The following is a 27,521-nucleotide window of genomic DNA, read 5'->3' as shown; positions in this document are numbered from 1 at the left end:
ATCTGTAAGAGGGGGGACTGTCTAATGCAAAGAAGTGCTATTGTTGGCTGTTTGTTTTTAGTCCATCTGGTCCAGTTCCATGATGCACCCTGGACCCTCAGCCCTGGAGCAGCTGTTAATGCAGCAGAAGCAGAAGCAGCAACGTGGACAAGGCACCATGAACCCGCCGCATTGAGACCGACGTGGCAACCCTTGCAAACGAAGGCTCCATAAACCATGGCATGTTGGGTTTGCAGGACTGGCCCACACAGTCCTGTGCAGGTGGCAGCCCTCTCTTCTGTTCCTTGCTGTCAGGAGGGCATAAGTGCTCCACCAACCCACTGAGTGTGCACAAAACGTCTGCAGTGCAAGAAAACAACATCAGGAACTCTCCCATCCCTGGGCCCTCTGGAGGGAGAGAGGAACTGCTGTTTGTCTCACTCAGTAACCTGATATCACCGCCTCTCACCTTCTCCATCATGCATGTCCCCAGCCACATGGGAAGTAAAAGCTGAGAATGAAGGGCAGATGGGAGAAGCCAATGAGAACTTCTCAATCCTTTTCCTCTCTTTGGGGAGATAAAATAGGAATCCATTAATGATTGCTTTGCTGACTGAGAATGTAGTTGAAATTACTCCTAAACATCTTTATTACTATCTCAGTAGTAAGATCACACTGAATTCTTCCGTACACAGACGTGCTTCGTAGTCAGTGTGTAGCAATGAAAGCCCCAGTTGCTGCTCTGGTCAGAGGTGGTTGGTGGCAAGGGGGAGCTCTATCTCCTGGGCTAGCAAAGGAGTTTCATGAAGGAGAGTCTGGCACTTGACACCACTTTACCTTTCACCTAAAGGCTTTGGCCAGCCCATGGGTGGGTTAGAGACTCCGGCATGAAATGCTCTCCTCTCAGTAGGTGTTTGAGCTATAATGGGTGATGTGGGGCATTGCAGCACTCTGCTGGACAAGCAAGTTAACTGCTATGGGGTTTTGAATTAATGTTTGATTCCTGTACATTTTACTGTAGCATAGTGGCTAGCCCCACAAAGGACAGGCTAGTCTGTGCATTCACAGCCTGACTCATTTTAATAGGTAGGTAGAAAGCTTTCAATGGTTTTTTTGTTTTTTTTTTTCTTTCTCTCTCCATCCTCCCATCTTCGCTGGACACTAGTAGTTTCATTACCAACGTGCAACATCTCGCAGAAAATAATCAGGGGTCCAGCAGGGCTGGGTAAAGCTGCCAGTCAGCCTGGACAGTGCGGAGTGTACGCACCCCGCAGGCACACATCAGCTCTGCAGAAACCCGTCCCCCCGCACCTCCCGCCCCCAGCTGCAGCCCCAAACTTTCAGTTCCAGAACGAAATTCAAGGCACCCGTGGACACACACGTGTGACCCGCACACAAAAGAAAGTATAGTGCTGTTCATAGATGAAAAGGTGCAGAAGGGAAAGGGAAATGTTTTATTTGCTATTTATTAGAGGGAAGGAAGACTGGAAGCTTTGATAAAGAAAAGGACAGCATTTTTGTTAGGTTTCCCAGGGAAGTTATGGAAACAATCTCAATGTCCATTTGCTGTGTTTAGCAGTAGGGATTTGTATGATGATTCAGGATCTCTGAGCTGGAAGTCAGCTGTAGAGCAAAGCACATACAGGAGCCGAAGTGACACTGGAGTCTGGGCAGCCCCATAGAATTAAAAAAGGGAAGGTGAAGGAGACAAGATACCCCTCCAGGGGTATGAGCAGCTCCCCCATGATCTCCACCTTAGCAACATCACTGTTCTTTGTTGCATTTCGAAGCTGTTTTTCCTTTAAAAAGTCTAAAAAGTCAAGTTTCCACCCAGTGGTAATATGAACCAAACCCCTCTACTTCCCTCCAGCCCTCCCAGTTTGTGTATCAAGCTGTGCACCCAGGCAGCTGCGACATTCCAGTGTTTGAACTGTCAGTGACTCTTGCACCCTAGACGAGCTAACCAGGTTTGCCATCTCACTCCGGCAGTGCCAGGGTCCCAGCCACACCGTTCCACTTGTGCATGAGCATCTGGCCTCGGGAATGCATCCGACTCTCGGCTGGGACACCCCTCCTGCCCTCCGATGCTTGGAGGAGCAAGGAAAAGGGGCCCCCAACAGAAACTGGTTTGTGTCGTAAGCTTTTTTTGTGTTTTTTTGTCTGTCTGTGCAAGAACTGCAGCTGCTGAAATCAGCTTTGCCTTTAATTAAACCATGTTCTCTCCATCCAGGTCTGTGTGTAGCGTTTATTTCCTGTGTAACTTGGCTGCAGGCTTTTAAAAATGCCATATTTTTCTGGAGAAGTCAGGAAAAGGTTTGAAGTTTCAGTGGGAGGTGGAGGGGACAGATTCTCCTGCCATTGATCTGCCTGCAGATCAGAGTGTTGGCTGTTTGCAGCCAGCTTTCGAACAGCATACTTCTAAATGTGTCAAAACTACAGAGATGTTCTGGTTTTGAAATGACAGGCATTCTTTGTATCCAGGCAATTCTTCAGAATAAGTTTCTTTCAAAATAACTGGGGGGATTGGAACAGTGGGGTTGTCCAGAACTTGCATGATAGGATTTGAAGTGGAGAAACTGCTGCCCTTGCTACCTTCGAAGCAAGGCACTCCCTACGCTGTGGGTGGCTGGCTCATCTACAGCTTGAGTGTTTTGAGGACGGAGCAAGGTACATCATTTTAAAGTGCCAGAAGGAGCAGCTGTCAGCAAGGACCAGAAATACTGTGAAAGTAGTGCCATGGGCAAAGATGGGCAAACCTCTTGGATAGGGAAGAGGGCATCAAAGTTGTGTAAGCTTTCATAAAGGGGGCAACTTTGCTGCTGTATGACCTGCTGAGATTCCAGGCAGTGTCTTTCTAAATTACTATCTCTTCTGACTGCTGAAAAAATGCTTTGAGATACAGCTCCCAAGGGTGAAAGAAAAAAAAAAAAGCATATGCTTTTATTAGTGGGGGATTTTAGTGACCATGATTTTGAAGTGAATTATCAATTGGAGCAGGGTGAGTCTGTATGATATCTCTTAAGCTCTTGGGGTCAACAGTGATGTTTTAAGGAAGCAAACACTGTTCAGTCTTTCCTGGTCTGTAGCTTCCTGAACACCAGTTCCTCTTCTGGATCTGTCGGCAGGGCTGTGAATGCAAGAGGCACTACCCTCATGGGTTTTCCCAGCTGCTGGCATGTCTGCATAAAAGCTTTGTTAAGGATAGGGCGGGTGGGGCAGAGCAAGTCTCTTGGCAAGCACAGGTTTTAGGACTGGATGCATTCCTAACAGGAGGACAATTAGCAACATTTTAGTAAGTACCTGTTTTAGAGAACAATGCAAAATATAAAATAAAAAAATACAGCTTTTAATACAAGTAGCAGTAATATTTAAAGTTCATTTTCAGGTGCAGTGGTTAATATGGAAACTTCTTAATTGCAGTGGTTGAATTCTTGATTTCTTTCCACATCCATGACTTTAAGCTCTTCTGAAATCACATCTCCAGGTTTTTACTTTTGAACGAAAGCGGATGGGAAGATACCTATCTTCCCATTGCACTGGCCTTCTAACCAGTCTCCATTCACTGGAAGATAGAACCAACACAACTTTTGTCACCATATGGATCTACAGGAGCATAACAACCTCCCTGTGCTATAGACATGCCCTAGATCACCTTTTTAAGGTTTTCTGCTAAAGCCTGGTGCAGAGAGGAATGTGGATAAAGGGGGCTGGGGAGGAATGAGGTAGAGAGCAAGCCTACAAGCTCTCTACAAGCAAGGTAAGAAAGAATGCAGGCAGGAAAAGTAGAACAAAATAGAGACCAAGGGACTTAGAAACTGCCTTGAATAGGAAACAGTGGAAACAAAGTGAGTATGAAGAGCAAGCAAATGATCTGAGACCTTGGGCTGTCGTCATCAAGATGCCAACTGAAGTGCATTTTCACCTGCTGTTCCATGTTCATGTGAAGAAAAAAACCCAAAACAAACCCCAGAGCCTCTCGTACCCTTGGTTGAGTAAAGCTTAATTGCTCTGAAAGGTCTTGCTTTGGGGGAACTAAATGAGGTAAGAACCAACTTTTAGTGAGAAATACTTAGTTCAGCAGTGAGAATAGAATTTTGGGGTGCAAGGAGTCATCAATGTATGGTGCAAAACCTCACCTGTACAGTGGTAGAGGGGGACTATGATCACGTGTCAACCAGCCACATTAGTGATAGAGCTACTTACAGCAAAATAACATCATTATCATTTTTTTTGTCTTGTCTTTCTGATGCCTTGATTTCACACTGAAAAGATGCCCTGTGCAGGGTCTGTGTGTAATTCTTCACCTGATAGGAGTTTGCTGGCAGCTTTTGCTGAAGCACAATAACTTTTTCCTCCATCCTGTGCATTGTGCACAGGCTTCAAAGGATCCAACTCAAAAACATGTACTAGACCTTGCTAAGATTTAGTCTGTATTTAAGCCTCTATTCTTATTAAAAGCACCGAAGACTAATACCAAAGGGGATTGAGGCTAATGGAAGACTATGCTTAAAACCAAAACCAGACAGAAAAAGGTGCTAGGTAACAGAGATGGGAGTAAGAGCATTCTGCCATTGGGGGAGCAGTAGACAAAATGAGGCATCTCCTTTAAAAAATAAACTGTGATCAGTAAGCTTAAACACAGCTCAAGTGAAACCCTCCCATCTGGAAAGTGTTTGGGGAAGAGGGTGGCAGAAATGGGTGTGATGAAAATGCATTGTCAGAGGTGTGTAACACTGACACTTGGATGGGAAGCCCATGGTAGAGCTGGAGGAGCTCTCCTGCAGCTACAGCACAAGGCAGCTGCTGTGGAAGAAGGCACTTGTAGAATGCAATCTTGCAGACTTTAGGTCCTGCTTGTCTTGTCTCCAGATAATTGTCTGGCAAGCCAAAACCCCTGTCCTTCGTTAGGAGCATGCAAAGCAGAGGCTAGAAACACCTCACTAGGTTGGTTTGGTTTTGGGGGGCAGGGGGAGGGTGTTTGGGGTTTTTTGGAGAGAGGGGTTTGCCTTTTGTCCTTCATGGGAATGGAGAAAATTTGCCCTGTGAATCTGGAGACTGGAAGCTCAGTGACACAGCTCTTAGCAATGTGAAGGAAAGTAACTCTTGTATGTGTCCTTAGGTTGTCCTTACCCTTGGCTTCCACCTGCCACCTCATGTAATCTCTGCTAGTTTCTTTTCTAATCTGTCTTGTAAAGTGTTTGAGTTCAACACAAGCTTTCTCAGAGTGCCCTGCAGCAGAAATCTGAGCAGCCTGTTTTCCATCTAAAGGTGGTAAACTGCAACTTGCAGAAGTTCGCTATCAGTGAAGGCTACCTGAGCTAGGCTGTTGCTCTGCAGGTTCCCAGCAAGAAACAGTTTGCTTTAGAGGACAGGGGGATTTGGGGAAAGAGATCAAAATCCCTAGTGAAGCTCATAGGCTCCACTGAAGAATGTGCATCCAGTGTCTGACCAAATACCTGAGAGTTTTTGGCCTGACTGGCAGATGTTGGAAACCCACAACTTCCACTGGACTGAGCAGCAGCTGCTGCAGGCACTTGGCATCTCAGGCTCCCAGCCATGCTCTCACCAGAGCTGGAAGCTCCCTTGCCTGTTGCTGAAAGAGTACGATTACCTTTGGATAGGACAAGTATCACATCTCCTGCCTGAAACTCCAGGTCTTCAGGTTGGGTGGCTTCGTAATTGTACTGCGCTACAACTTGGGTTGGTCCCGTCTCCTCTGGTGTTGCCTCCTGCAACAGTTCCTCTGGTTTGCTCTCTGGTAAAAAACCCTCTCCCTAAGGCAGGAAATAAGCTGGTAAGGACACCTCTCAGATCCTCCTTTTTCTTCGTACCAGGGTAAGAGACAAGCTCTGTTTCTCTTCAGCTGCTCTTTGCTCATCTGCCTTTAAAGAGGTCGCTGGCTTGCTTTGAAAGCCACAAGCTTGCACTCACACAAGGAAAGCAAAGGCAGTATCTGCTTGGGTTCCTTGCCAGGAGTGGGCAGAAGAGGTGGCTGCCACAGCTAGCTGTCACTGACCTCCGTGATGTCACACCAGACTGTCAGACAGTTGTCCTTGCTCTGGCTCCAAGCTGCCTCCAGGTTCTCTGTGCTCAGAGTCACCAGCGCTTGGGTCTCCACAGGCTTGCACCTGCATGTGCAGAGGGCACGGGGTAAGAGTATAAGCCCTGACAACACAGCTTTAGCTCCCTGCAGTGGGCAGTGCCTCACCTCAGCTGTGTGTGCTCAGGCTGGAGCTCCAGTTTCTTGCAAACCAGGTCCAGGAGCTCCATGTAGGAGAGGTCTGGCTCAACTCGCAGGGCAACTGTGTACTTGTAATGCACTTTGAGGATGTGGGGGCTGGAGATGGCCGCTTCTGTCTCCTGCAGGTGGTAAAATGGATGTCAGAGCTTGTGTGGCTTGGTGAGGGCAGGGAGAGGGACTGGGATATAGAAACTGTGGTCGCCTGAGTCAAATCCAAGCTGTGGGGCATCAGCTGGCTGCTGGTCAGGGGGACATCTCTGCTAGAGTGTGCAGCCTTTGGTACTTCCTTCAGGGCAGGTCAGTGGTTGTGCCACCTAAGCTACCCTGGGCTTGTCCCAGGAGGGAGCAGAGTCATAGATTAGTCACTTAGCAAACAAATGGTGGCTTTTAGGTGACCAAATTCAAGGTGTGCCTACCATCCAACCCCCTCATTCCTTTTTGAGTTGGGATTGCCGTGTTTTCCCATCTCTCTCCCCAGCATGCCTTTCTGATGCACTGACCCTGCACAGGAGTGTGTGCATTACAGCCAAGCTCTCTCCATTTCTCCCTTCTGAAGTGCCACAGGTCAACTAAGGTGAGAATTGTACTTTGTTCTGCTGACAGCCCCATGTCAACTGGGGAGTGGACCAGAGAACTCCCAAAAAGCAGCCCTAGTCACCTGGTTGGGTCCTGATGACCTGCTGGCCCCTCACCCTGTTGTGCTTTGGAGAGGCTCCTGAATGATGAAAATCTGGAACACTTCTAGGGCCATGGTGCTTGCTGGGCATGCCAGCACCTTTCAACATGCAGTAAATGCAGATTTGTAACACCAGCAACACCTTGGGGTCTGTGTTCACAAGATGTTACCTTTGCTGCATCTCTTGTCTGTGTCACAGTAACAGGAGCACTACCTGTGGAGGAAGAAAGAGGTGGCTCAGGAAGTGGGACAGGGTAAACATTACTGCTCTGTGCCTAAGCACACATTCAGATCTCCAGCAGCCCATCATTATCTGCAGCAACCCTGTCACTTGAGTGAATGCAGCATCAGCTGTGATGGGGTTCATCTGTAAGATTTAGATGTAACCACCAAGCAGAGGTTTAGTCTCTGTGCCTTCCCTCTCATATGGATGGAAGTTTTATGAGTCTTTCCTGGGCAGATTTTAAAAATAATAAATATGTGAGCTGTCTTTGCTCTTCTGATCTCCCTAGGTCCACAATGGAAATTGGAGACAATCCCCGTGCTTCGCTGGGGTTGTAGAGCTAAATTTAGACCTCCAGGTAGGGTGGTTTTGTGCAGGTTTGTTTAAGTGTCTGCACAAGGATCTATTCTGTGTTTTGTCAGTGTTTTGACACAACTGTGCTTGTTATGGGAAGAGTCAGTGCTATGCTGCTGATTGCAGTCCCACTGCTAAATCCGCACTGGCTTTTGGTACTATAAAGATGCTCTTTGAGGTTGTTGGGTCCCTGAGCTGTTTGCCCTTAACTCCCATGAGCCATAGGCATCTTCTGTATCAACTTTACTACTAGATTGCGTTTAAGGCTGCTCTGCTTGGGACACGAACCCTGGCAGAAAACTGCAGCGGGTTAACACCCATGTGGTACAGTCTCTGTGCAGTGGTATTTTCTACCCCAAATGGGTTTTCCCTGCAGCGGTGTGGAGCTTGCAAATCAGCTGCAGGCTCCTACCTCTGAGCGCTGCATGATGTTTTCTAGAGAGGGCAACTTGCAATGCTTCCTCCCTGCTCTTCGTTTCAGCTCGTGTTCTCACATGCTCGCAACAGCAGCAATTTTGGACCATGTACCTGAGAACTTCTGCAGCAGCGCGGATGCGGACAGCAGAGCCCTTCTCAGCTTCCCAGCATCCTGAACCAGCTGTGCTGGGGGTGATGTGGTGGTCCTGGTGCTACCATCCCCACCCCAGGCCTGGGACGTGTGACACAGGGTAGCATTGGCCAGAAATGCCCTTCCCAGGGCAACCACCACAGCTCCTTCACACCTAGCCCAGCTCACAGCACCACTAAAAACATTGCAGGTGCCCTGCTCTAAGGAGGAACCTTCTACTCCAAGCTTGGACAAGCTGAGTTACGTGCCTATCCCTAGGACCTTTTTCCCATTAGTTGCTGTGCTAATGTAAGAGCACAAAGGGACTTGCTTTCCTCAGGGACCCACCTGCTCTATTTTACTCCATCCTCAGCATTGTAGTTGCTGTCTCTGCCTCCTGCTTTAATGTCTCCCCATCCTTGGCTGCGAATGGGTGTGGGAATGAGATAGAGATGAGCCCTAGCCCTGGTCTCAAAGTGTGAGCACATGGAACCGAGGCAACCATCTCAAACCTGCTGCCAGGGGTTTCACCCCTAAGGCATCCCCGTCCCTTCAGCTCCCTCGCACTGACCTGGTGCCGGCCGCCGTGGTTTCTCTGGAGCAGTGGAGCTGGGTGACTCTGGGATCTCTGCTTCAAGAGGAGTTTCTTCCTGTGCCGGATGTGAAGAAGGTAGTGCTGTCAATCTCACCCTTCCTAAGGGAGCTGGGGTGCTGCTTCCTTATGGAGCCCCATCTCCCACCCACTATTTTTCCAAAGGTCTGTTTGGGGTCTTGAACCGGGGAGGGGGGACTTCACTACCCATTATTTCCCCAGCATTGCCAACCACCACCCAGGGGGGGCATCGACACAGCATCTGCCTACATTTTGCAGGCCTCTGAGCTCATGTGAAGGTGACCATGAGCCAGAAGAACCAAGGCCAGCGTTACGAGGGGGAGAAATTTGCAGGTTTAGGTCCTGCTGGAAGGCCCAGAATGGGTGTGTGGGGATCTGGCCTCCCTAGGACACCATCTCCTCCTGGGTCTCCTCACCTGGATATGCAGCTTGTTCTGGAGCTCCACAGGCTCAAGGTAGTTGCAGGGAACAATCCCTTTCTGCAGGGAAAGGAGAGACGAGTGGTGATTGCTTGGCAACGAGGCAACCCACTGCTGGAAGACATGACTGACCTTGTCCTCACCCTACCCTGAATGCAGGGGAGTCCCTGAGGCTGGAAGGTTAGTTGCTGCAGGTTGGATGGGTTTCAGCAAACCCCGTGGCCTAAGCCAGGGTGGACATAAGGGACTTAAGTCAGAAACTCATTTAGTTGCTCATAGCAAGGCTTTGCCCTGCAAGTCCCATGCCCCTGGTACCTTTCCGTTGAACATCACCGTAGCCCAGTTGTCCTTCTCTTTCTTCAGGACAAAGACAATGTTTCCTGGCAGGACCTGCAGCTCCTCGGCAGTCTCAGGGATGAACTCATATAGGACGCGGTGTGGCTGCCCTTCGAGGGCCCTGGGTGTAAAAGCAGTGGGTGGGTCAGGAAGATGGGTGACATTGTAGGGGCAACCCAGACCTCTGCCTTCTTGTTCCTATGAGCCCCCGTTCCCCCTTAGTTTTGGGTTCTGGCTGGATGCTTGGCTGTGATGGTGCAGGATGGGGTTGGACATGGATGCATGGGTTAGCAGTGTTGTCCATCCTTCATCCAACTTACCTGAGGATTTCTGGGGTCTTGGGCCTGGGTGGAGGACCAGAGGCCTGCCAACAAGAAGGCAAAAAGAAAATTGTCAGTAATCTGGAGGATTTTGGTTGCTTTGCAGAAATGTCCTACAGCCTTCTACCCTGCCTGCTATTACCCCTACATGGTTCCTTCCTCTCCATGCTGGTGGCAGGTCAGATGATTTGAACCTAAATGTAGCTTTTTGCTGCTTTGCAGCCAGCTGAGGTAGGTTTTTAGCTGTTTGCCACCGTGATGCATAAAGTGCTATGAGGACTATCACTGGCTTTGCTCCCTTTAAGTAGTTTCCAAATTCCACCACCTGCAGTTGGTTTTCAGAGGCACAATCCTGTGTTCAGTCATGATTTTGGTTTCAGCTCACAGGGGGCTGAGACCAGGGATTTGAGATCAACTGGCATAAATTCTGTTTCTCTGTATCTTCCCATTACTATGCTTGTAAAATCCCCTGCTGCCATCGTCGTGCTTTACTGTCTCTCCTGCCATAGGAATTTAAGTTCTCTGGTGGATTTTATCAACCCTCTGAAGAAGCAACTTGAAATAGGCCTGACTCCCATAGCGAGGTGCCAACACTTGGCTGCACTGAAAGGTGTATTTTATATTGCCTAACAGTGCTGTGGGCTACGGCAGCTGCATATCCCCATAAAAGTCCTCTCAAAGCTCATGTAAAAACTCTTGGGCACCTTTAGAGATGGAAAGATGCTGCTAGATCATCAGGAAAGTGACACAGAAAATGCAAGGGGCTTAGAGAACAGGGAGGAGGGTGGAGAATGAAAGCAGAACTGCTCTTGTTTCTCCACTTCATCTTAGACAGATGAACTCTAAAGAATCTTATGAGGAGGGTCTGAGACAGCGCTGTGCTAAAAGCCATTACCCTGCGGCAGTGGTGGGGGCAGAGGATGTGCTGCCCCGCCACTACTTCCCTGTTCAGGGAGCTGGCTTAACCTCAACCACAGATGTAGGTGGCTTTGGGCTGCATTTCCTGATGATGGAGAGGGCAGCTGAGATGTGGGGGCAGCATCCTTCTCCTCCCCATGGCAGAAAGTTTATGGTGGCAATGCTGCTGTTTGCTCCCCACTGTAAACTAGAGACCACAGCAGGGTGCAGGATGACATGCACCTCTATGTCCTCCTGAACTTTCACTGAGGATTCTGTTCAGCGGTGGTGCCTTACCTGTGGTTGGAGTGGAGCAAATCCTGAAAAATCATCTTTGTCCACCACAGATGCCACCACCTAGAGCCAAAGGCAGACAGGTAATGAAGTGGTGCTTCCAGACCTCTCTTAAATCTCTGATGTCCACCCTCCTCCTTTGCTGTTGGCCAAGCCAAGTTCATCAGGATGCTTCAGGTTCAAGAGGGTCTGTGATTTTAGGCTAAGCATCTTGGATTACTGACTGTGTACTTCTGGCACCAAAATTCACCTCTCAGCTATGGTAAGTTCTCAGCTCTTAACCTCACTGCTACCCCAGTTAAAGTCATAACCTAAAAGTTTCCCTTTATGTTTTAATCACAAATGTTGAAGGAAGCCAATGTGTCCAACTCAAGCCCTTCCTTCCTGTAGGTGACTATAGAAAGTTCATAGATTAGTAATTTAGAAAGTTCATAAATGTTTGTGTGCATGTTTCTGGGGTTCCTCCAAGACCCAAGGAGCTGCTTGGCTCTCAGTTGCCCAATTCCACAGTGCCTGCACAGCTTTCTGGAGAAGCCCAGGACCTGAGCCCAAGGGTGAAATCCTCGTGCTTGGATTTTGCAGAGTCATGGGAGAAAAGCTTGCTTACTAATGGGAGCTGAAAAGCCCCTTTCAAAGGGAGCAGGAGAAGGACTGGAGGTCATTTTTGAGTGTCAGATGTTAAATAGCTTCTTGGCTTGCTGACTGACTGTCCCTCATTTCTCGCTAAGGAGAGAAACTGAAAATAGGCCATGCTCTGCAGAAACATGCTTTTAGCAACTCTATTCTTGCAAAGCCCCTGTTCCCCATGAGATCCCTACAGGCCATTCCTCCCTCCATGCCTGGCATGGGCCAGCTCTGTATCTCTGGCTGCTCATGACGCAGCAGATAGCAGCTCAGGGGGGTGGTGAGAGGGTGGTCAGCACCTCTCCTCAGCCCACAGGCTTGGCTCAACTAAGATATTTCTTTCTTACCATAGCCTTTCCCAGGTAGTCCTTCTTCTCCAGTTGGGCCACTTGCTTTTCGTTTGGTCTAAACAGCTTCCCTGCAGGCATGGCCACCAGCTCACAGATCTTCTGCTTCTGTAGCACAGAGGAGTCAGAGCTCTTCAGAAATGAGATCAGGGACTGCTGAATGTCCCCTTCCTTCTATCTCTTGGGCAAATGTCTCACTCCATAAAGTCAAAACTCCACTGTGACAGCCTGATCCCAGCCCTGACATGGTTCATTTATCCTGATCTCCTTGTACCTGCCTCCCCAGTGACCCAAAGCTCTTCCCACCAACTCGTGTCTCACTACAACACTCACACCCACCATTTTTCTCCTGCTCTGCTAAAGCCATAGCTACAAGGTGGTTTCTCTGGCATTTTTTTCCCTCTTCCCTGTGAGGCTGCTGTGAGCAAACACAGTGGCTGTAAGACCTGCTCCCCCTTACCAGGATGGCTTCCATTGCCCTGTCAATCTTGTTATGCTGGAGCTCACTCTTCATGCTCATGGCCCGTGTCACGTGCTCCTCAGCTTTCTTCCAGTCCTCTGTCGTGGCATACACCAGTGCAATGTTGTAGAGTATCTACCAGAGGGATGGGAGCAAGAAAATGAGCTGTTAGAGCAGCCGGACCATTGCCAGGAGGGTGGTAAAGGAGAGGACAGCAGGGCAGTGGCACAAGTGCTTGCTTGCGAGGCACAGAGAAAGGTTGGCTGTCTTCTCCTTAGATTTCTTGAGCTGGTGAGGAGAATCAAAACTGCTGGTCAGGTCTTTCTCACCTCACAAGCAAAGAGCCTGTACCGCAATCCCAGGATCTTGTAGTCAATGAGCTGGTTGCCTCGCAGCTGGGCCAGAGCCTCTTTGAAATCCTCAATGGCCTTTTCATGGCTGTGGAGCAGAGGACAAAGGCGTGACCACCTTGTGGTGGCAATCTGCTTGCCTCGAAGTCTTTACATATGCTTGTGTGAGTTTAGTTGGGTCTCTCCCATCTCCTTGCAGTGTTTTTGGACACTCCAGGGTGAGGAGAGATGCTCCAAGACTGGTGTTAACCCCAAGACTGCACTGCTGATGGATAGGAGCGTGGTTTACCTCGAGGGGTTGCAGTTTGGCCCCTGGGGTATCATCCTGCCTGGGGCTGTCCTCAGCTGAAGGCTGGCATCTCTGCAAGCAGCAAAAATGAAATATAAACCCTTCCACTCACTTCTGCCTCCGGTAAAACACGGTCCCCCGCTGGAAATAAGCCACTGCCAGGTGTTTGTCACAGCCAATGCTCCGGGTGAATGCCTGCATGGAGGTAGGAATGGGGCATAAAGGAGGTAAAAAGGGAAGACCTTTAAAAAACTGAAGGTGTAGAGCAGTTATACCTGTCCCGTTTTAGCCAAGTGGCCTAAGCTAGGCTCTGTGGCTATGTCTCCTGCAGTGTAGCAGGTTCCTAATTTTTTTAGCTGGAATCTGTCACTGGCTGCTCAGCAGCTTAGTGCCTTTGTAGTCACCGCTTGGAGAGAAAGTAGAGCAAGCAGCAAGCCATGCACCTCTTCTGCTGCTTCGCCTCCGATTCACTGGGAAAATGGGTTCAGCAGGATAAGCCCAGGGGTGTCACCCTTTACCCCAGTTTTAAAAGGCCCTGAATCTTTCCCTTAGTCTGACCATGGCCCTTAATTCCTCCCTTACCCACTGCGTCCATCTGACTCTCAGGTCTGTGGGCAAACTTGCTGGTGCCTCCGAGGACTAGTGGCTGCTGTAGGAGGCTGTACCTTACCTCCTCCGCCTCGGCCAACTGCCCCAGGACAAGGTGGACGCAGCCGATGTTGAAGCAGATTTTGGCAGGGGGGTTCTGGACAGCTGTGAAGGCATCCAGGGCTGCCCTCCACTCCTTCCTGTCTGCTGCACACACCCCTTCTTGCCACAGCCGGATCGTCTCCACCAGGGACATGGCGTGGTGGTGCAGGGCGCGGCGTCCTCGGCTGCGTTGTGGGTCTCACCCCTCTCCTTGTCCTTCCTTGTGGTCCTGCTTGGCCTCTCTCTAGCTCCCTTCTGCCTGTATTTCTGCCTTCCCCACCGCCCATGTCGCAAACCTGGCAGGAAGTGGCCTCACTCAGATCAGTGAAACGCAGCCCCGGGATGAGGAAGTGGGGCAGAGGCAGCGGGTTTCCATGCTGCACTGCCATGGGTTGTACCCCAGGTCCTCTCTGGCAGCCAATCTTTGCCTCGTCAGGTTTTGCTTCTCCAGGTTTTTCATGAAAAGACATGGATTTTTGTCAGGTGGGTGGTTGGTCCCATCGAATTCAGGGTTGCAAAGCCATAGGACATGCACTTCAGCTGAGCCCCTTGTGCCCTCCAAAGTGTGGTCCTTGACAGAGGTAGTTGCTAAATGGTTCTTGCAGGCACGGCTGCCTGCAGCTGGGCTGGGGCTACCCTACCTGCTGGCCCAAGCAGGAAAGTGAAGTACAGCCCAAGGCACAGCCTGGGAGAACTTTGTCTTGCCCGTCCCCCACCGCATTGCCCCAGTGAGGAGCTCTGCTGCTGGGGGTGTGTGGAGCTACCCAAAGATGGGGCTTTGGGGGGCAGTGGCAGTGCCACAGTGAGCCCTGGCAGCGGTGGTAACTCACACAACCCAACATCACTTCTTTTGAGGTGGTCTACAGCCAGCAGAGGGTAACCTGGCTCTGGAGCACTGCTGGAAAGACAGGGGGACACTGAGCATGTGGCAGCTGCAGGGGCAGTGATAGCAGGGGTCTGACCTGCTGACTCAGAATGTTTGGAGCTGGATGCTCCACACATGGTTTATAAGTAGTTTTGGAAGTACCTTGCTGCATCTACTAGCAATGCGATGCATATTTTCTAAGAGCATAAAATACGTCATCAAGACTTGTCCCTTGTGCGTTTACTGAAACTTCCCCCTCAAGTTACAAAATGCCAGCGACAGCAGGGAGGCTGTGGAGGACACTTTTGTTTGACTTCTGCATGGCAAGAAACCTGAGCTGCTGAACAGCAAGGACTTGGATTTTAACCAGAAGTAGGACCAAGCACATCTCTGAACCTGGGGCTGTCTTTGGTTCTCCAATTGTAAGTGTGCCCTCGGCATCCCTCTGTGCGCAGCTGACTCCCATGGGCTTCCTACGGGAGCGTGGAGGAGACTTTTTGACCTCCAGAAAAGCAGAGGGAAACGCCACCAGCTGAAGTGATGCTGTGAAGGAGAGAGGTGGGAATAACAAGATCGTGAGTGTGAAACCACCTCTGAGATGCCTTTCTCACTCCTGTGGGGAATGGGAGACCCCATCTGGCAGGAAATGGTTCACCTTACTGTAAGGATAATTTTCGGCTCGTTTAATTACCTGAATTGATGCACTGCAGGGTCAGGCTTACCCCAAAACCAGCACAAAGAGAGCTAGAGGAGGACGTGAGATCACCCCTATGACAAGTGTTGGGTTTTTTTCCCTTGTGTTTCACAGAAAGATGAGATCTGAAAGATGCAAGTACAGCAAATGCTCACAGCAGCTATCCTTCTGCTCAGTTATTTTTGATGTAACATTCAAGTCATTTCAAAGCTATGATAAATGCACCCCTTCTAGTAAGAGTGAGACTCTTCTTCCGCTTTCTCTTACCAAGTTGATTTAGTAAGCAGACTTGTTTTTTCTGTGATAATGTCCAAGAGGAAGTGAGTAACAGAGATGGTGACATCTCCTGTGGGAGATTCTTGGAATCCAGCACAAAAGCATATAGCCAGAGACAGGTAAGAAATACATATAAATGCCAAAAATCCAGCTAGTGTGCAGGAGTTGGTTTTGAGTTTGTGTAGCAACAATATGCACAAGTTTATCATAATTTATGGAGAGGAGACGCAGAAAGAGACTGATCTGGGCACCAGAAAACATTATGTATGAGGAAAGACCAAGGGGATTGACCTTGTTTGGGAGAAGATCTATAATGCAGGAGGAGCGGAGGAGACTGAGCACATCCACATCCTTCCCTGGAAGGCAGGGTTTTTTTGGCTCGCTCCCTAAGCAGTGGCAGAGAGTGAGGCAGGAGCCCACAGGAACTCTTTGGCCGAGTGATGGATGACTCCAAGCCCAGGGCTTGGCAGTGGCTGCAGCTTCTCTCGACTGTGACTGATGAGGCCATTATCACATGTTCTGGCCACAGCTGAAGGCAGTGGTGGGAGGTTTCCAAGCAAGCCTTGGAAGCACTGAGCCTTCCGAGAAGGGCTCTGCAAATGCTGTCCCCTTCAAGTGGGTCTCATCTGCACGTATTTTTCATTAAAGGCTTCCTTCTCATAACAGAAAGGGAAATGTGTTTTGCAAAACCGAATTGCTTAGGGACTCTTCTTCCCTGCCCATCCTTCTCTGTTTTCCCCTTGGAAACCTGTTGTGCCATGTCACTCAAAGGATTAGAATACCCCCTCTGCCTGGGTGCATACAAACAGCCGCTTGCCACAGCGAGAGGGGACAAGTGGGGTTTGGGGCCAGGAGGTGAGGATGGCCTCCACCAGCCTCAACCACTACAAGGCAGCCGCTAGCCAGAAGTGACTCCCATAGTGAGCTCCTCTCCATCTTACGGGCTAGCCCCATACCTGCGCTTCACTGCTGGAGGTCTTGTTAATGCCATGCCAGTGGATTTTGGGTGTGCCGGGAGCACTTGGTGCCCTTTGCTATGTGCCTGCCAGGATACCAAGCTCAGGCTCTGTTTTGCCATGGTGGCAGCGGGAGCATGTGCCTCGTCCTGCAGAGCCAGTGCCTGAGGATTTGATGCTGCTCTGGACTCACTCAGCTGGTGGTGGCTCCCGTGTAAGGTGAAGGCAGCACCTAGACACGGGTCGCTGTTTAGCACAGCTGGGGCTTTGTCTCCTAACTGTGGTATTTGTATGGCCCATGAATATGACCAAGGCAGGATTTTGGGGAAAGACAGTTTATTTCTTTTTTAAAGTAAATGTACTTTTTACTTTCCAGTCAATTGGTTACCAGAAGAGATGCCTTCCTGAAAATCTTGCACATCGGTGCATGTCTTCTGGCACACCCCTGTACACAAATGCAGATGTGTACATATTGTGTTTCTGAACACATCACAGCCTAGCCTGAGCAGAAACTGGAGAACCTCGAGATCGCTTTTGTCATTGCCTTTGTTTGCATAATGCCACCTAGAGGTAGCTGACCTGCTTTACCATCAATTGTTCTGGAAAATATTTTTCACTTAATTTGGGATTACAGATTGTTTTGTCGTTTCAGGTTTTTTTCTTATTTTTATTTTTTATTAGGACTGATTGGTGTCTTAAACAAATTTGGATGAATGAAAGGAAACTAAGAAGCCAGACACAGTCCCTGGGAGAGCTGTAAGGACAGAACTTTCACTGACATGCCCAGGAGGGAGGCTTCTCTGTGTATGTACAGTTGAGACCTGTCTGGTCTTTTCAGCAAGGCCAGGTCTTTCACTTTGAAGGCCAGGCTTCCTGTGGTTGTGCCTATATTCTTCTGAAGGAGTTAAAGCAAGCAAAAGCATCCTAGGAAGAAAGGGACGGAGGGCACTGGGCACCAGACAGCTTGAGGGGTAACCATGCAGCTGGTTCCTGTCTTCGTTGAGGTCCTGAGGACATGGGGTGCTGTGCCCCCATGCTGTCCCACAGGCACCCCTGGGGAGTGGTTGAGACAGGCTGGCTGACAGGACTCTGCTGCCCTGCTGCTCAGGAAGGCGCAGCTGCTCCAGCTTCACTGCCAGGCTGGCTGCTCATGCCTGCCTGCAGCAACATGTGGCAGGGCTGGGAAAGCCAAGGGAGGAGGTGAGATGGAGGGGAAAAACGGTTTTTACTGATTCCTGAGTGACTGTGGTGCACCAGGAACACTTGGGCTTGAGCTGCCTGAAGGCACTAGCTCCCCTTTTCCAAAGCAATGACTTTGAGTAATGAATATGCAATGTCCTTCAGATGTCGGAGTGCTCAATGCCACGTGTCTGTATGCTCAGGCCCTCCACAAGTTCAAGCCGAGTACATATGCCATTAATGATGAGGTAGGCACCCCACCCTCAGGACAAGCCCAGAACCGTATCTGTGTTTAAATTACTATTAAAACCAGTGCTTAAATGTTCAGTCTCTTGGAGCTTGGGCAGGCAGAGAGAAAAACAAAAGCCCAAAAGTGAAGTCAGTTTTGCTCCAGACAACCACCCTGCTATGCCATCGCCCTCTTCCTTTTGTTTTTGAGAAAGCATCCAATGTAAATGGTTGTGAGGAGCCTGCTCTCTGGCCACAATTTCAGCATAGGCAGAGACATCTCTAGTAGTCCTGTTCTGGAACATGTTTTGATGTTTAAATATCTCACTAAAATAATGTCATATTTTTTAGTTGGATGAAGCTGTGCATCACCATTACATACAGGTATAGGTAACTGCTAGAAAGGAAGCCTACCAAGAAAACTAACAGAGGGGAGAAGTTTTCGGGCTTACTTTTTTACTGTTGTACATCCTGGAATAACAGCCTGCTGAAACTCCAAGGCATTTCAGACACCATGTAAATATTCAGTGACGATTTATTGTCTGGTCCTTATTATTATTACAAAAAAAGCAAATATCAAAAAACAGCAAAGATTTCACAATTTCCCCAACAGTTTTACACAACTAAATGGCAGTAAATTGGTGAACGTAAAACACAAGTATTTCAGCCCTGGGCCTAAACCTTCAACGGTGATCTGGGATGCCCTGGGCTTTCCTAATTCTTTTTAAAGTACTCTTCATCTGAGAACCCGACTCGCTCACTAGATAACACGCTGTGGCACAATGCAACAGGAATGTGAGCTGTCAGATATCCTTTAAGACCCTATATGCCTAGAAAACAAAATATGGGAGCTCCACAAGGATGGTGTGGGTACCAGCATGCATTTCTCAGATTACCCCAGGCAGCCACATTGTTGTGCTTGACAGAATCACTTTCAAGTTGCTGAAAGGTGATTTGCCATGTTAAAGCTGCTTTTTATTTCTTCTCCTCAGGATCTTCGCTCCCCAAAATAAAAAGAATTCACTGGGCTGGACTCCAGTGTAAATGGACCATCAACCTTTAAAATTCTACGACACTGCATGATGGACAACTTGTGACTTTCCTGTTGCAGACCCAGCATCTGACTGATCACAAGGAATCTGAACAGGCCGTGAGTTGTGAGATTAAGGAAAATACTCAGCTCTCTGGAATGATAACTGGGGTTGGAAGGAAGCTTTTGATTTCTGTCCTATTCACGGCTGTAGGTTCAGAGGTTGACTAAAGGAAACATGGTCCAGTTACCTATATTAATAGCTGCCCCACTTCTCGAATATAGATCTTACCTCAAACCGCTGCTTGGCTAGCAAAAAGAATTAAGACATTGCCCTACGTTCCTCAGCACTTGCTCAGAAAGTCAGGTCCAAATCTGCCACAATTATACACAAATGCAAATCACCCTAAACATGAAGTTGTACATGGTATTGTGTCACTGAAACGTTCGTGAGTACCAAATATTCCTGTTAGAAATAAAATTGCACCTTCAGAATTTTCCAGAATTTAACAAGAAAGGAGATCACGATATGCATTATTTGTCAGGTATGAAAGAAGCAGCGAGAAGGCAAGCTGAGAGACAGGCGCTGCCCACAGGGCAGCAATGGCATTTGGTTGTTTGGGTTTTGTACCAGCACTTCCCACGCCGTGGATGGCAGACAACCACTTGCTGCTGGATTTAAACCGTTTTCCTGGCTGTCAAAACGCGGACAATGGACCCTACTCCTCCAGCAGCCAGGGCCTGAAAAGATAAACGTGGCAGTTAACACCAGGTCAAGGTAGCTACAGGCTGGAATGACTGAGGATCAGAAAGGCTTCCCAACTGTGTTTCAAATGAGCATCTCCCTGCCCTTTACATTAAGAGTGAAACACTAGCACTCAGGGTGCCAAGGAAGAATAATCACATTCACTTTAAAGACAGCTATTTAACAAGCTTTTATTTCCCTGCAAATTTTGCTTCCCTCTAGGAAAGAAATTCTAGTTCCCTATGCTTGAATTACTGGATTGATCCATTTTGTTTGCCTAGGTCTAACAGAAAACCAAATTGTAACGGCAGAATCTTTACCCAGGGCATCAGAAGAAGTAGGCACATGATATAACTCAGATCTGGGCTTGTAGGACCACACCCTCCTCCTACCATGAAATACGGCATTGAGTTTTACAAGAGAGAAAGGTGGTTCTCACCAGGCTCAGCGAGCATGCCTCAGACCCAAGAACTTGCTACCATGGATAATCCAGGCAAGAACATAGGCTACAAACGCACCTTCTCATGCCACTGCAGCAGCACAGCGCTGCTGTTGTCAGAAGGGCTCTCGAAGCCTTTGTAGATGTACTTCATTAGCAGGTCAACACCATTCTTGTCCAGTGACTGCACTGCCTTCTCAATATCGTTGGCTTTGAAAGAGATGAGGACCTTCAGGACAATACTTTCTGCGCGATCCTGTCAACAAATAAGGAAAGCACAGCTGCATTCATTCTCGTATAAGGTACATTCAAACAGTACTCATCTCTCAAACTGAACTAGAATTTTTTTCTCTCTATCAATTCTAAAATATGCTTGGATAGGGCAGTTTGTGAAGAGAGCTTATGATAATAACATATAACAGATAACATCCTCCCAATGATAAACAGCATAAAAGTTTAATGTGTTTGTCCTGCTCTAGGTTTTCTGCCTCTCTGCCTGTGTTTGCAATTCTCCACCTATTAAATTAAGTTATGGCTAAACAATAGATTTTCATATCAAAACTCAAGGTCTAGCAAGTTCCAAAAGAATTGTAATAAATAAGTACTTGTCTTGGCCTCCCTTCCCACCAGAGCCTTTTCCATGCCTTTCTACTGTTTAATGTGATACAACTATTATCCATGCAAACACCATTGGCCAGACTGGAAGAGCTGACAGCTGGAAGCCATGTGTTTTCAAGCAGTCAACTTTTGTCCCAGGCACACTGGCAGCATTAATATTTTGCATTAATAACCATTTTCAAGTTGATCTGGATGTCATTTCAGGCCCAGGAATGTGTGTGGCATGCTTGTAAGCGACAATTAGCCACGTAATCTGCAAAAAGCAGCTCTTCCTGTTCATCCATCACTAACTGAGGGAGGCTGAAAGAAAAAGGTCTCAGGTTTGCTGGACTTTTGAGTAATTCCATGAATATTTCAAGCAGCTTCCTCCTACAGAAATTATGGATATCAGTTTTCTTGCCCAATGTAACATCCCATAGGTGCTTTGCTTAGCAAGACTTCTCACATAAAAAATTGTAAGTAAAAACAAAAGTTCCACAACATCAGCTGAAAACGAAGACAACCAATAAAATTCAGCCACTGCCCTCTTCCACTGCCTTTCACAGTGTATTCTTAAATTCATCAATACAGAGCTAACGGAAACGGGTCATTAACGTGAGGACAAAGCTGTTCAATCTCTTATATAGCACAATCAGTAACAAAACAACTGGTTCTTAAAACCCTGCGAAACCCATCAGGACAGGGCTGGAGCTAGGTGAAAAAATCTCCACTGGTGGCCTGGTGAGCAGCATGGAAACATGCCAGTGGGACTCTCCTCAAGGAGGGAGAACAGACCTGTGCAGACACTCACCATCTGGGCAGTTCCATATCTTATCTGCCTGTTCCTATTGCCACTGCAAGCATTAGCTATTCGAGGTTTATTCTGGGGAGGTTCAGAAATACATGCATGCAGCAGGCTCCTACATTCTGTCACAGGCGGAGTGCTTGCATTTTCTGAGGTTTTAACGGCTTAATTTTGATTGGATGTAGTAACCATCAGTTCTTCCTTTTTTGTAGGTTCACAGTCTGGCTGTGCTAGCAGAGTTTCATTAGTCAGAGGTGACTACTGCAGTTATGGTTCCTTGATCGTTCAGTACCAAATACCTCTATCTTCTGCCAGGTCTGGATCAGACATGGGCACTTGGTGACATGTGGAGTTAGCCAGGGCACACATACACAACCAACACAGGTAAGAGAACACACAAAACCTGATCTAGCACCAAGTTAAAGGGATGTGGATAGATGTCATCCAAACTATGGTATTTTGAACATGATTAAAACACCAGAGATCATGGCTGTTTTGGGGAAAACCCTAAAACCAGCTTCCTTGGCTTCCCCTAAGTATATCTGGCAGAGTTGGTGGGATAGAGATTACAAAAACAAGAAAAGATTTTAAGGTGTAACCCACCTTCACTGCCTGGTTCTTTGTGTTGATAGGAGGGTTCTTCAGAGCCGCCTGTAGAGCAGCCATCATGTTGCCTGTGCCAGATGGTTAAGGATCAAACACTGAGTATTTGGAAATCAACAGAACCAGCCCCAGGACAGTGATACTTGTAGCTGGCTTGTGCGTGGCTGAAAATATTTAGGTTCAGTGGATGCAGCGATTCTCTCAACAAATAACACGAATTAGTGTAATTGTGAAATTATTCTCCATCACTTCTGCAATCTGTAGCCCTCGAGACCAGGCCTCAGCTCGGCACATCCACCTCCAACAGCCTCCGCAACAGCAACCCCGCAGCAGCCGCTGGGAAGAGCTACTCCACGACCTGGGCGGCCGTGGAAGCCGGAGGTGGGAGCGGACACACGGAGCTCTTTCCGCCGCAGGAAACCCCCTTCCTCCATCCCCTCCATCAGACACCTCCCCGATACCGCAGCCCCGAGATACCGCTGCCTCCGCCGTGAACGAGGAAGCGGGGCTGCCTTCCTCCTGCCAGCCCCGGCCGCCCGTCTCCATCCCTCGGCGGGAGCGCCGGGCACGCATGTTCCCGTAAAAGGCAGACCCGGCGGCCGCCGCGCCCGCTCCCCGCCCGCCCCGCACCCCAGCGCCGCGCCCGCTCCTGCCGGCAGTGGTTCCCGCCCGGCGGCGGAAGGATATTGCCGCAGGCACGAGTCCACCTCGCCCTCGTCGGGCCCCGCTTGCCCGTCGCCTCCCTCCTCCTCATCCACGAACTTGTTCTCGTCGTACTCGTCCACATCCACCCGGCGGAACCGCGCCGAGGACACCGTGTGCTTCGCCATGGCAAACCCGCCAGCCGCTGCCAGGCGCACGCGCAAGCCGCGCAGCTCCCCGCGCGCACGCGCGAGCCGGGGGCGCGCCCTGCGCAGGCGCGGTGAGTAGAGGCTGTTGGCTAGGGAGGAACCCTTTTTTCCTGTGGGGAACGACACGTTCTTGACTTCAGTTGCCCCATTCTTTACGAGCTTTAGCATAATAACAAATACATTGAATCACAAAGTGAAAACACCGCTCGAAATGATAGGAACGTTTTTTGCCGTTTCAAGTTACACTCGGGCTGTGTAGACCTGTGCTATCTACATTATCCTATTAGATTTACTGCTAGAAACTTACACAGCTTTGTGAGGTTGCTCTAGGGCAGCAGCCCTAGGGAAAAAGTACACACACACGCACACGTCTCTATGTGCGCACAACTCCTCCTATTATAAAGGAAACAGGTGGTGGGAAAATTACACTCTTCTATCACCCTTACCTGCAGAACCACCTTCTCGATGGAGGAGGAATTCTGGATACGTTATGTGTTACACCAAAGTCGCCTCAGCGGAAGCCACAGTCCGCTGTAGCTGTGGTTGTTGTTTGTGGACTTCTTACATTTTCCTGGTAGAAATTGGCTTAAGGACAACAAATAAATTAATCGCAGGAGGTAATCAGAAGATACTGAGATTTTGGTTTTACTGCTATGGGTTTATGTTTGAAAGGTATAGGACTAAAATAAAAGCATATTATCTTCATAAGCAATTATTTGAGACCCACAGTTATTCTGTGGGCTAACTTTTGTAGGAGGTGACTTTATTGATGAGGGTCTTTTGCCATCTATGATCTCAGTTTTACAGCCTAAAAGTGGTTCGGTTTGTATCTTCTTCAGAGTAGGTGTCTGCTGCTTGGAAACATTTCAAAATTATGAGTTTAATTGAATTACTCGTTTGGCATTTTTATATGCCTTATGATATTTTTAGGTCTAGGGTATAGATGTTCCCTCTGAAAGGGCAGAAACATGCCTGGGAAAAGCACTGAGTGGCTTTGAGACATTGGAGGTAGCAGACTGCCTTTCAGCATTTGAAAAGGCTGTTGAGAGGCTGGGCTAGGAGAAGAGAAGGCTTTCAATTTCTGCAGCACACCAGGCTTTCCCTGAATTGCTTGTGGAAAGGCTTTCCTAAAATATGGATTCATTCCTGTCAAATTGTTAATTTGGTGTGGATTTTGTCTATCTGCTAAGGTTCTTGATGGTGGAGTTGGATGACGAAGTGTTGACCCTGGGATGCCATACACGAAATTGCAGAGGAGGTAATGCCATGCCCCCCCAGGCAGTCTCTGCAGAGTCATCCGAGGCCACAGCCTGGAGAGGCTCCGCAAAGCTTCACGGTTCCACATGGCGGTGGAGAAACTGTCCTCAGTGTGATAAAGCTGAGAGAAATAGATGCAGAGTGTGACTTCTTGATACTTCAGCAAGAAGTTGTAGATTTTGCTTGCACAGCAGTGGTAAGCCTCATTACAAGGAGAGTAATTTGAATAGAGGATGATGCATCCGATGTTTTCATAGGCATCTGTAACTGCATCCAGATAACCACCCACCTCAAACAGCATAGATTCTGGATGGTTGTCTTGGTCAGTACAGTTTGTAGCATGGCCTTTTTGAACTACTCTGTCTGAGAAATTCCTCAGTTCATAGAAGAGAAGGTGTTTGGTTCGGATAGTTGCTGTTGATCCGTATGGGAAGCCAAAGACCCTGTGAAATTCTGCATAAGGGACTCTCGCTTCTTCACCAGTCCGTATGTGGTAGGGACATTTAGCACAGATGTGGTTCTGTCTCTGCCAGCAGTATGGCTTTACCACGGTCCCCTGATTTGTCAGATATTCTCGGAAAATTGTTTTCTCTGCCAAGTTCATGTTCTGTTGAAAAATCTCTGTTTATGTGCTGTACTGCTGACTGTCCTGAATGGAAAAGGAAAGTAATATTTTAATTCAACCCTGCAATTGGTTTTGCACTTAAACAGCAAAAATAATAGGGGATAGTCTCTTACAAAAATGTACTGCACCTTGTAGCAGCGTATAGAAACTTGGTCGATGACACAGACAACAAAGCTCTCTTGCAGTGACAAACTTTGCTTCTGCTCTCTTACACCAGCAGGAGAAACTGCACAACAAAACCAGTCATGCTTTTCAGGAATTGATTAGCAGATGAGCCTTATGCAATCTGTCAAAACAAACAAGTAAACACCAACAAAAAAAAGAAAAAGGTATAATTACCATCTTGGCAGCTCAGGGTAACGTAAATATTTATGTGTTTTCCTTCACTGGCTTTTTAAGTTGGTTCAGAGTTTCCACTCTAGTGATACGGCAAGCTTTCTATGCAAAATTATGTGGTGAAGAAGAAAGTTACCCGATTACCCGATTTTGGCAGTTCAGCTGTAGAATGAGCGTTCCCAAATGCTGTAACTTTGCTCCAGTTGTCGTGGTGGCAGCCCGCAGGCTCCTGTAGGTGTTTACAGGTGCCAGGTGCTAGGAGACGAGAACACAAACAGGATCTTCTTTTGTGTGACCAGCCACCTGTGGTAGTTAAGCCTCTGTTCTTTGCCTGTCAGTATTTGTTTCCTGTAATAAGTGATTAAGTTTCCTTTGTTTCTTTAGCACTGTTTTAGTATAAGGTTTTTGTATCTGTCAGATGGATGTTTTTCTAACAGAGATATTACTGAATTTGGTTCCAGTGACTGTTATTTCTGTGTGTATTTGTCTGTTGTGCCAGCTGGGCAGAAAGCTCCTGTTGTGCCTATGTTCTTGTACGCAGGCAAAAAGGTTGTCACTTCTTTAAGAAGTGTGTCTGTGTCCCTTGCTGAAGCTGTAATTCAAGCAAGCAGTGGGCCATTTCAGGAGCTAAATCATGCCTGCTTTGCTTGGGCAGAGTTCCAGATGAGTGGAAACGCAAGTTTTGTGTAGATGAACAACTTTTGATAATTATTTTTCTTCACCAGTGCTCTAATTGAGCCACTCGTCATCCCTGGATCCGGTTTAATTCTGTTACTCTTTTCCGAGTGTGTACAACTTTTCCATCTGCATATTTTATTACAGCTTGCTGCTGCATTCCATGTTGTTTTGCCCTCTGACTGTCAGTATTTAATTTTCTTCTTAAATTACTAATTTGATTAATTTGCTTTGTTTTCCCCCTCTGACTCTATGCCAGCTTCCATGTATTTTCCTGTGTTGGAGCTCTTTCCTGATCCCGGCCATTGTGTTGTTCTCATTCAGATTACTTCTAAAGATTGGCTTCCTGACATCAAGAGTGCTCCATTTGTCATTTTTGATGTTTCTTTACATTTTTGATGTTCAGTTGTACTTTATAGTGCGCATTGCAACAAAATTGTGGCAGCAGTTTTTCTCAGAAAATGAAAAATACATTTGCTACCTGACATAGAAAAGAGCAGGTCTGAAGAAGGAAGTGCATTTCTTTGTAGAGGGGTGTTATGAGACAGTTAGCACCACCTCACTAGTTCTCCTGTAGGTTGCCAATATTATTGAATACAATTTTAAGAGCTCCGAACTGGAGCAAGGTTCCAATTCTTTCTGTCACTGCTGGTGTTATTGCAGAGCTGGAATGGCCGCATGATGGCAATGTTGCACACCAGAGGTGTATCCCCTTTTATGCTTGTTCGTAGAGGCAATGGCTTGAACTCTTGTTTCAGACTGTTTAAAGTGTTTAAAGAGGCACTTAAAATTTTATATTTCCTTCTAAAACTTGACTTTTTTTTTAGTTTGTTTGTTTTTTTGGCCTGATCAAAACGCAGGAAAAATTTAGACTTCTCAATTAGTAGTGTCACAGCCCAGTTTGACGGATTAATCGGAACAGTGTTTCTACAACAGTGTTCCTATAACCTGAGTGCATTTCTGCACGTGCGGCACCAGCCTTTGGGTCCTTTGCCAGCGCTGTCCCCATGAACCTGCTGAGGCTTACAGTGACAAGGGCTGCTTGCTCTGCCCCTGTGGGCTCCAGCCTTCCCACTGGTCTGAATCCTCTGCCAGCTCTGATGAGCAGAGAGGGCCGGAGAGCAGAATCCCAATGAATCTGTGAATGTAAGTGGCAGAGGCTTCTCATTTGCCATGTACATCAATCCTGTAACTCATCATTTTGGGGGTGCAAAGAGGAAGGATGTTTACAAAGCTGAGCAAAATGGAAGAAAGCTGACCACTCATGATGTTCTCAGAATGGACCCGTTTCTGGTTTATGAGAAAGCAGAAAGTTGTTTTTAATTCCTTTTCTTTGCACACTTTTTTCTAAAGTAGAAAACAAGGTGGAAGTGTGTTATGCAAGATTTCTTAAACTGATGTATGTATGCACATACATCTGGATGTGTGTGTATGTATACATGCATGTGGATTGATCAGTTAATAGGAACACTCATAATTCAGCTCTCGTGCAGAAGAAATTTTGTTCCCATGCATGATTTTATTTAGTAATACTGAACAGCTTAGTAGCATTTTTCATCTTCAAAGTAGTTTACAAATCGGACCAAGTGGTTAAAATATAGACCAGTCTAAATGGCTGTCTTGCTGGTATTTCTGCTGCTTAGTGTCAATTAGATCCTATGCAGGGGAAATTGCTAAAGGGGTTTCTGACTTTCAAGGTGC

At 47.7% G+C, this 27,521-nt stretch overlaps 4 protein-coding genes across 11 annotated transcripts in view; 1 reads left to right on the top strand and 3 right to left on the bottom strand.

The window, feature by feature from the left end:
- The window catches only part of SMG7 (SMG7 nonsense mediated mRNA decay factor), a 51,969-nt gene extending 49,765 nt beyond the window's left edge, over window positions 1-2,204 (top strand). For all 5 annotated transcript variants that reach the window (XM_030494001.1, XM_030494004.1, XM_030494000.1 and 2 more), the window contains one exon: window positions 62-2,204. In XM_030494001.1, the coding sequence (XP_030349861.1) occupies window positions 62-175 (114 nt within the window). In that variant the 3' untranslated portion in view covers window positions 176-2,204. The remainder of the gene's footprint in view (window positions 1-61) is intronic.
- Window positions 2,205-3,266: 1,062 nt separating this feature from the next.
- Window positions 3,267-14,057, bottom strand: NCF2 (neutrophil cytosolic factor 2). Of its 4 annotated transcripts, none has more exons than XM_030494005.1 (15): window positions 13,640-14,057; window positions 12,970-13,164; window positions 12,660-12,768; window positions 12,331-12,465; window positions 11,871-11,978; window positions 10,903-10,962; window positions 9,709-9,752; window positions 9,368-9,509; window positions 9,050-9,112; window positions 8,592-8,670; window positions 7,067-7,110; window positions 6,188-6,339; window positions 5,996-6,107; window positions 5,591-5,753; window positions 3,267-3,541 (listed from the first exon to the last, which is right to left on the bottom strand). In XM_030494005.1, the coding sequence occupies exons 1-15, from the start codon at window positions 13,732-13,734 to the stop codon at window positions 3,468-3,470; spliced, it is 1,575 nt and encodes a 524-aa protein (XP_030349865.1). In that variant the 5' UTR covers window positions 13,735-14,057; the 3' UTR covers window positions 3,267-3,467. The 4 variants fall into 4 exon arrangements, with proteins under 4 accessions (XP_030349865.1, XP_030349868.1, XP_030349866.1 ...); XM_030494008.1 differs by having other exon boundaries at window positions 13,078-13,164; XM_030494006.1 differs by having other exon boundaries at window positions 13,082-13,164.
- A 4,317-nt stretch (window positions 14,058-18,374) lies between these two features.
- On the bottom strand, window positions 18,375-22,974 carry ARPC5 (actin related protein 2/3 complex subunit 5). Its single transcript, XM_030494876.1, has 4 exons — window positions 22,764-22,974; window positions 22,077-22,149; window positions 20,151-20,327; window positions 18,375-19,628 (listed from the first exon to the last, which is right to left on the bottom strand). The coding sequence occupies exons 1-4, from the start codon at window positions 22,904-22,906 to the stop codon at window positions 19,566-19,568; spliced, it is 456 nt and encodes a 151-aa protein (XP_030350736.1). The 5' UTR covers window positions 22,907-22,974; the 3' UTR covers window positions 18,375-19,565.
- An 842-nt stretch (window positions 22,975-23,816) lies between these two features.
- On the bottom strand, window positions 23,817-24,788 carry APOBEC4 (apolipoprotein B mRNA editing enzyme catalytic polypeptide like 4). Its single transcript, XM_030494875.1, has one exon. The coding sequence runs from the start codon at window positions 24,786-24,788 to the stop codon at window positions 23,817-23,819; it is 972 nt and encodes a 323-aa protein (XP_030350735.1).
- Between the last annotated feature and the right edge of the window lie 2,733 nt (window positions 24,789-27,521).

Source organism: Strigops habroptila, chromosome 8 (assembly GCF_004027225.2).
Source record: "Strigops habroptila isolate Jane chromosome 8, bStrHab1.2.pri, whole genome shotgun sequence".
NCBI lineage: Eukaryota > Metazoa > Chordata > Aves > Psittaciformes > Psittacidae > Strigops > Strigops habroptila.
This window is presented reverse-complemented; position numbering and strand designations above follow the sequence as displayed.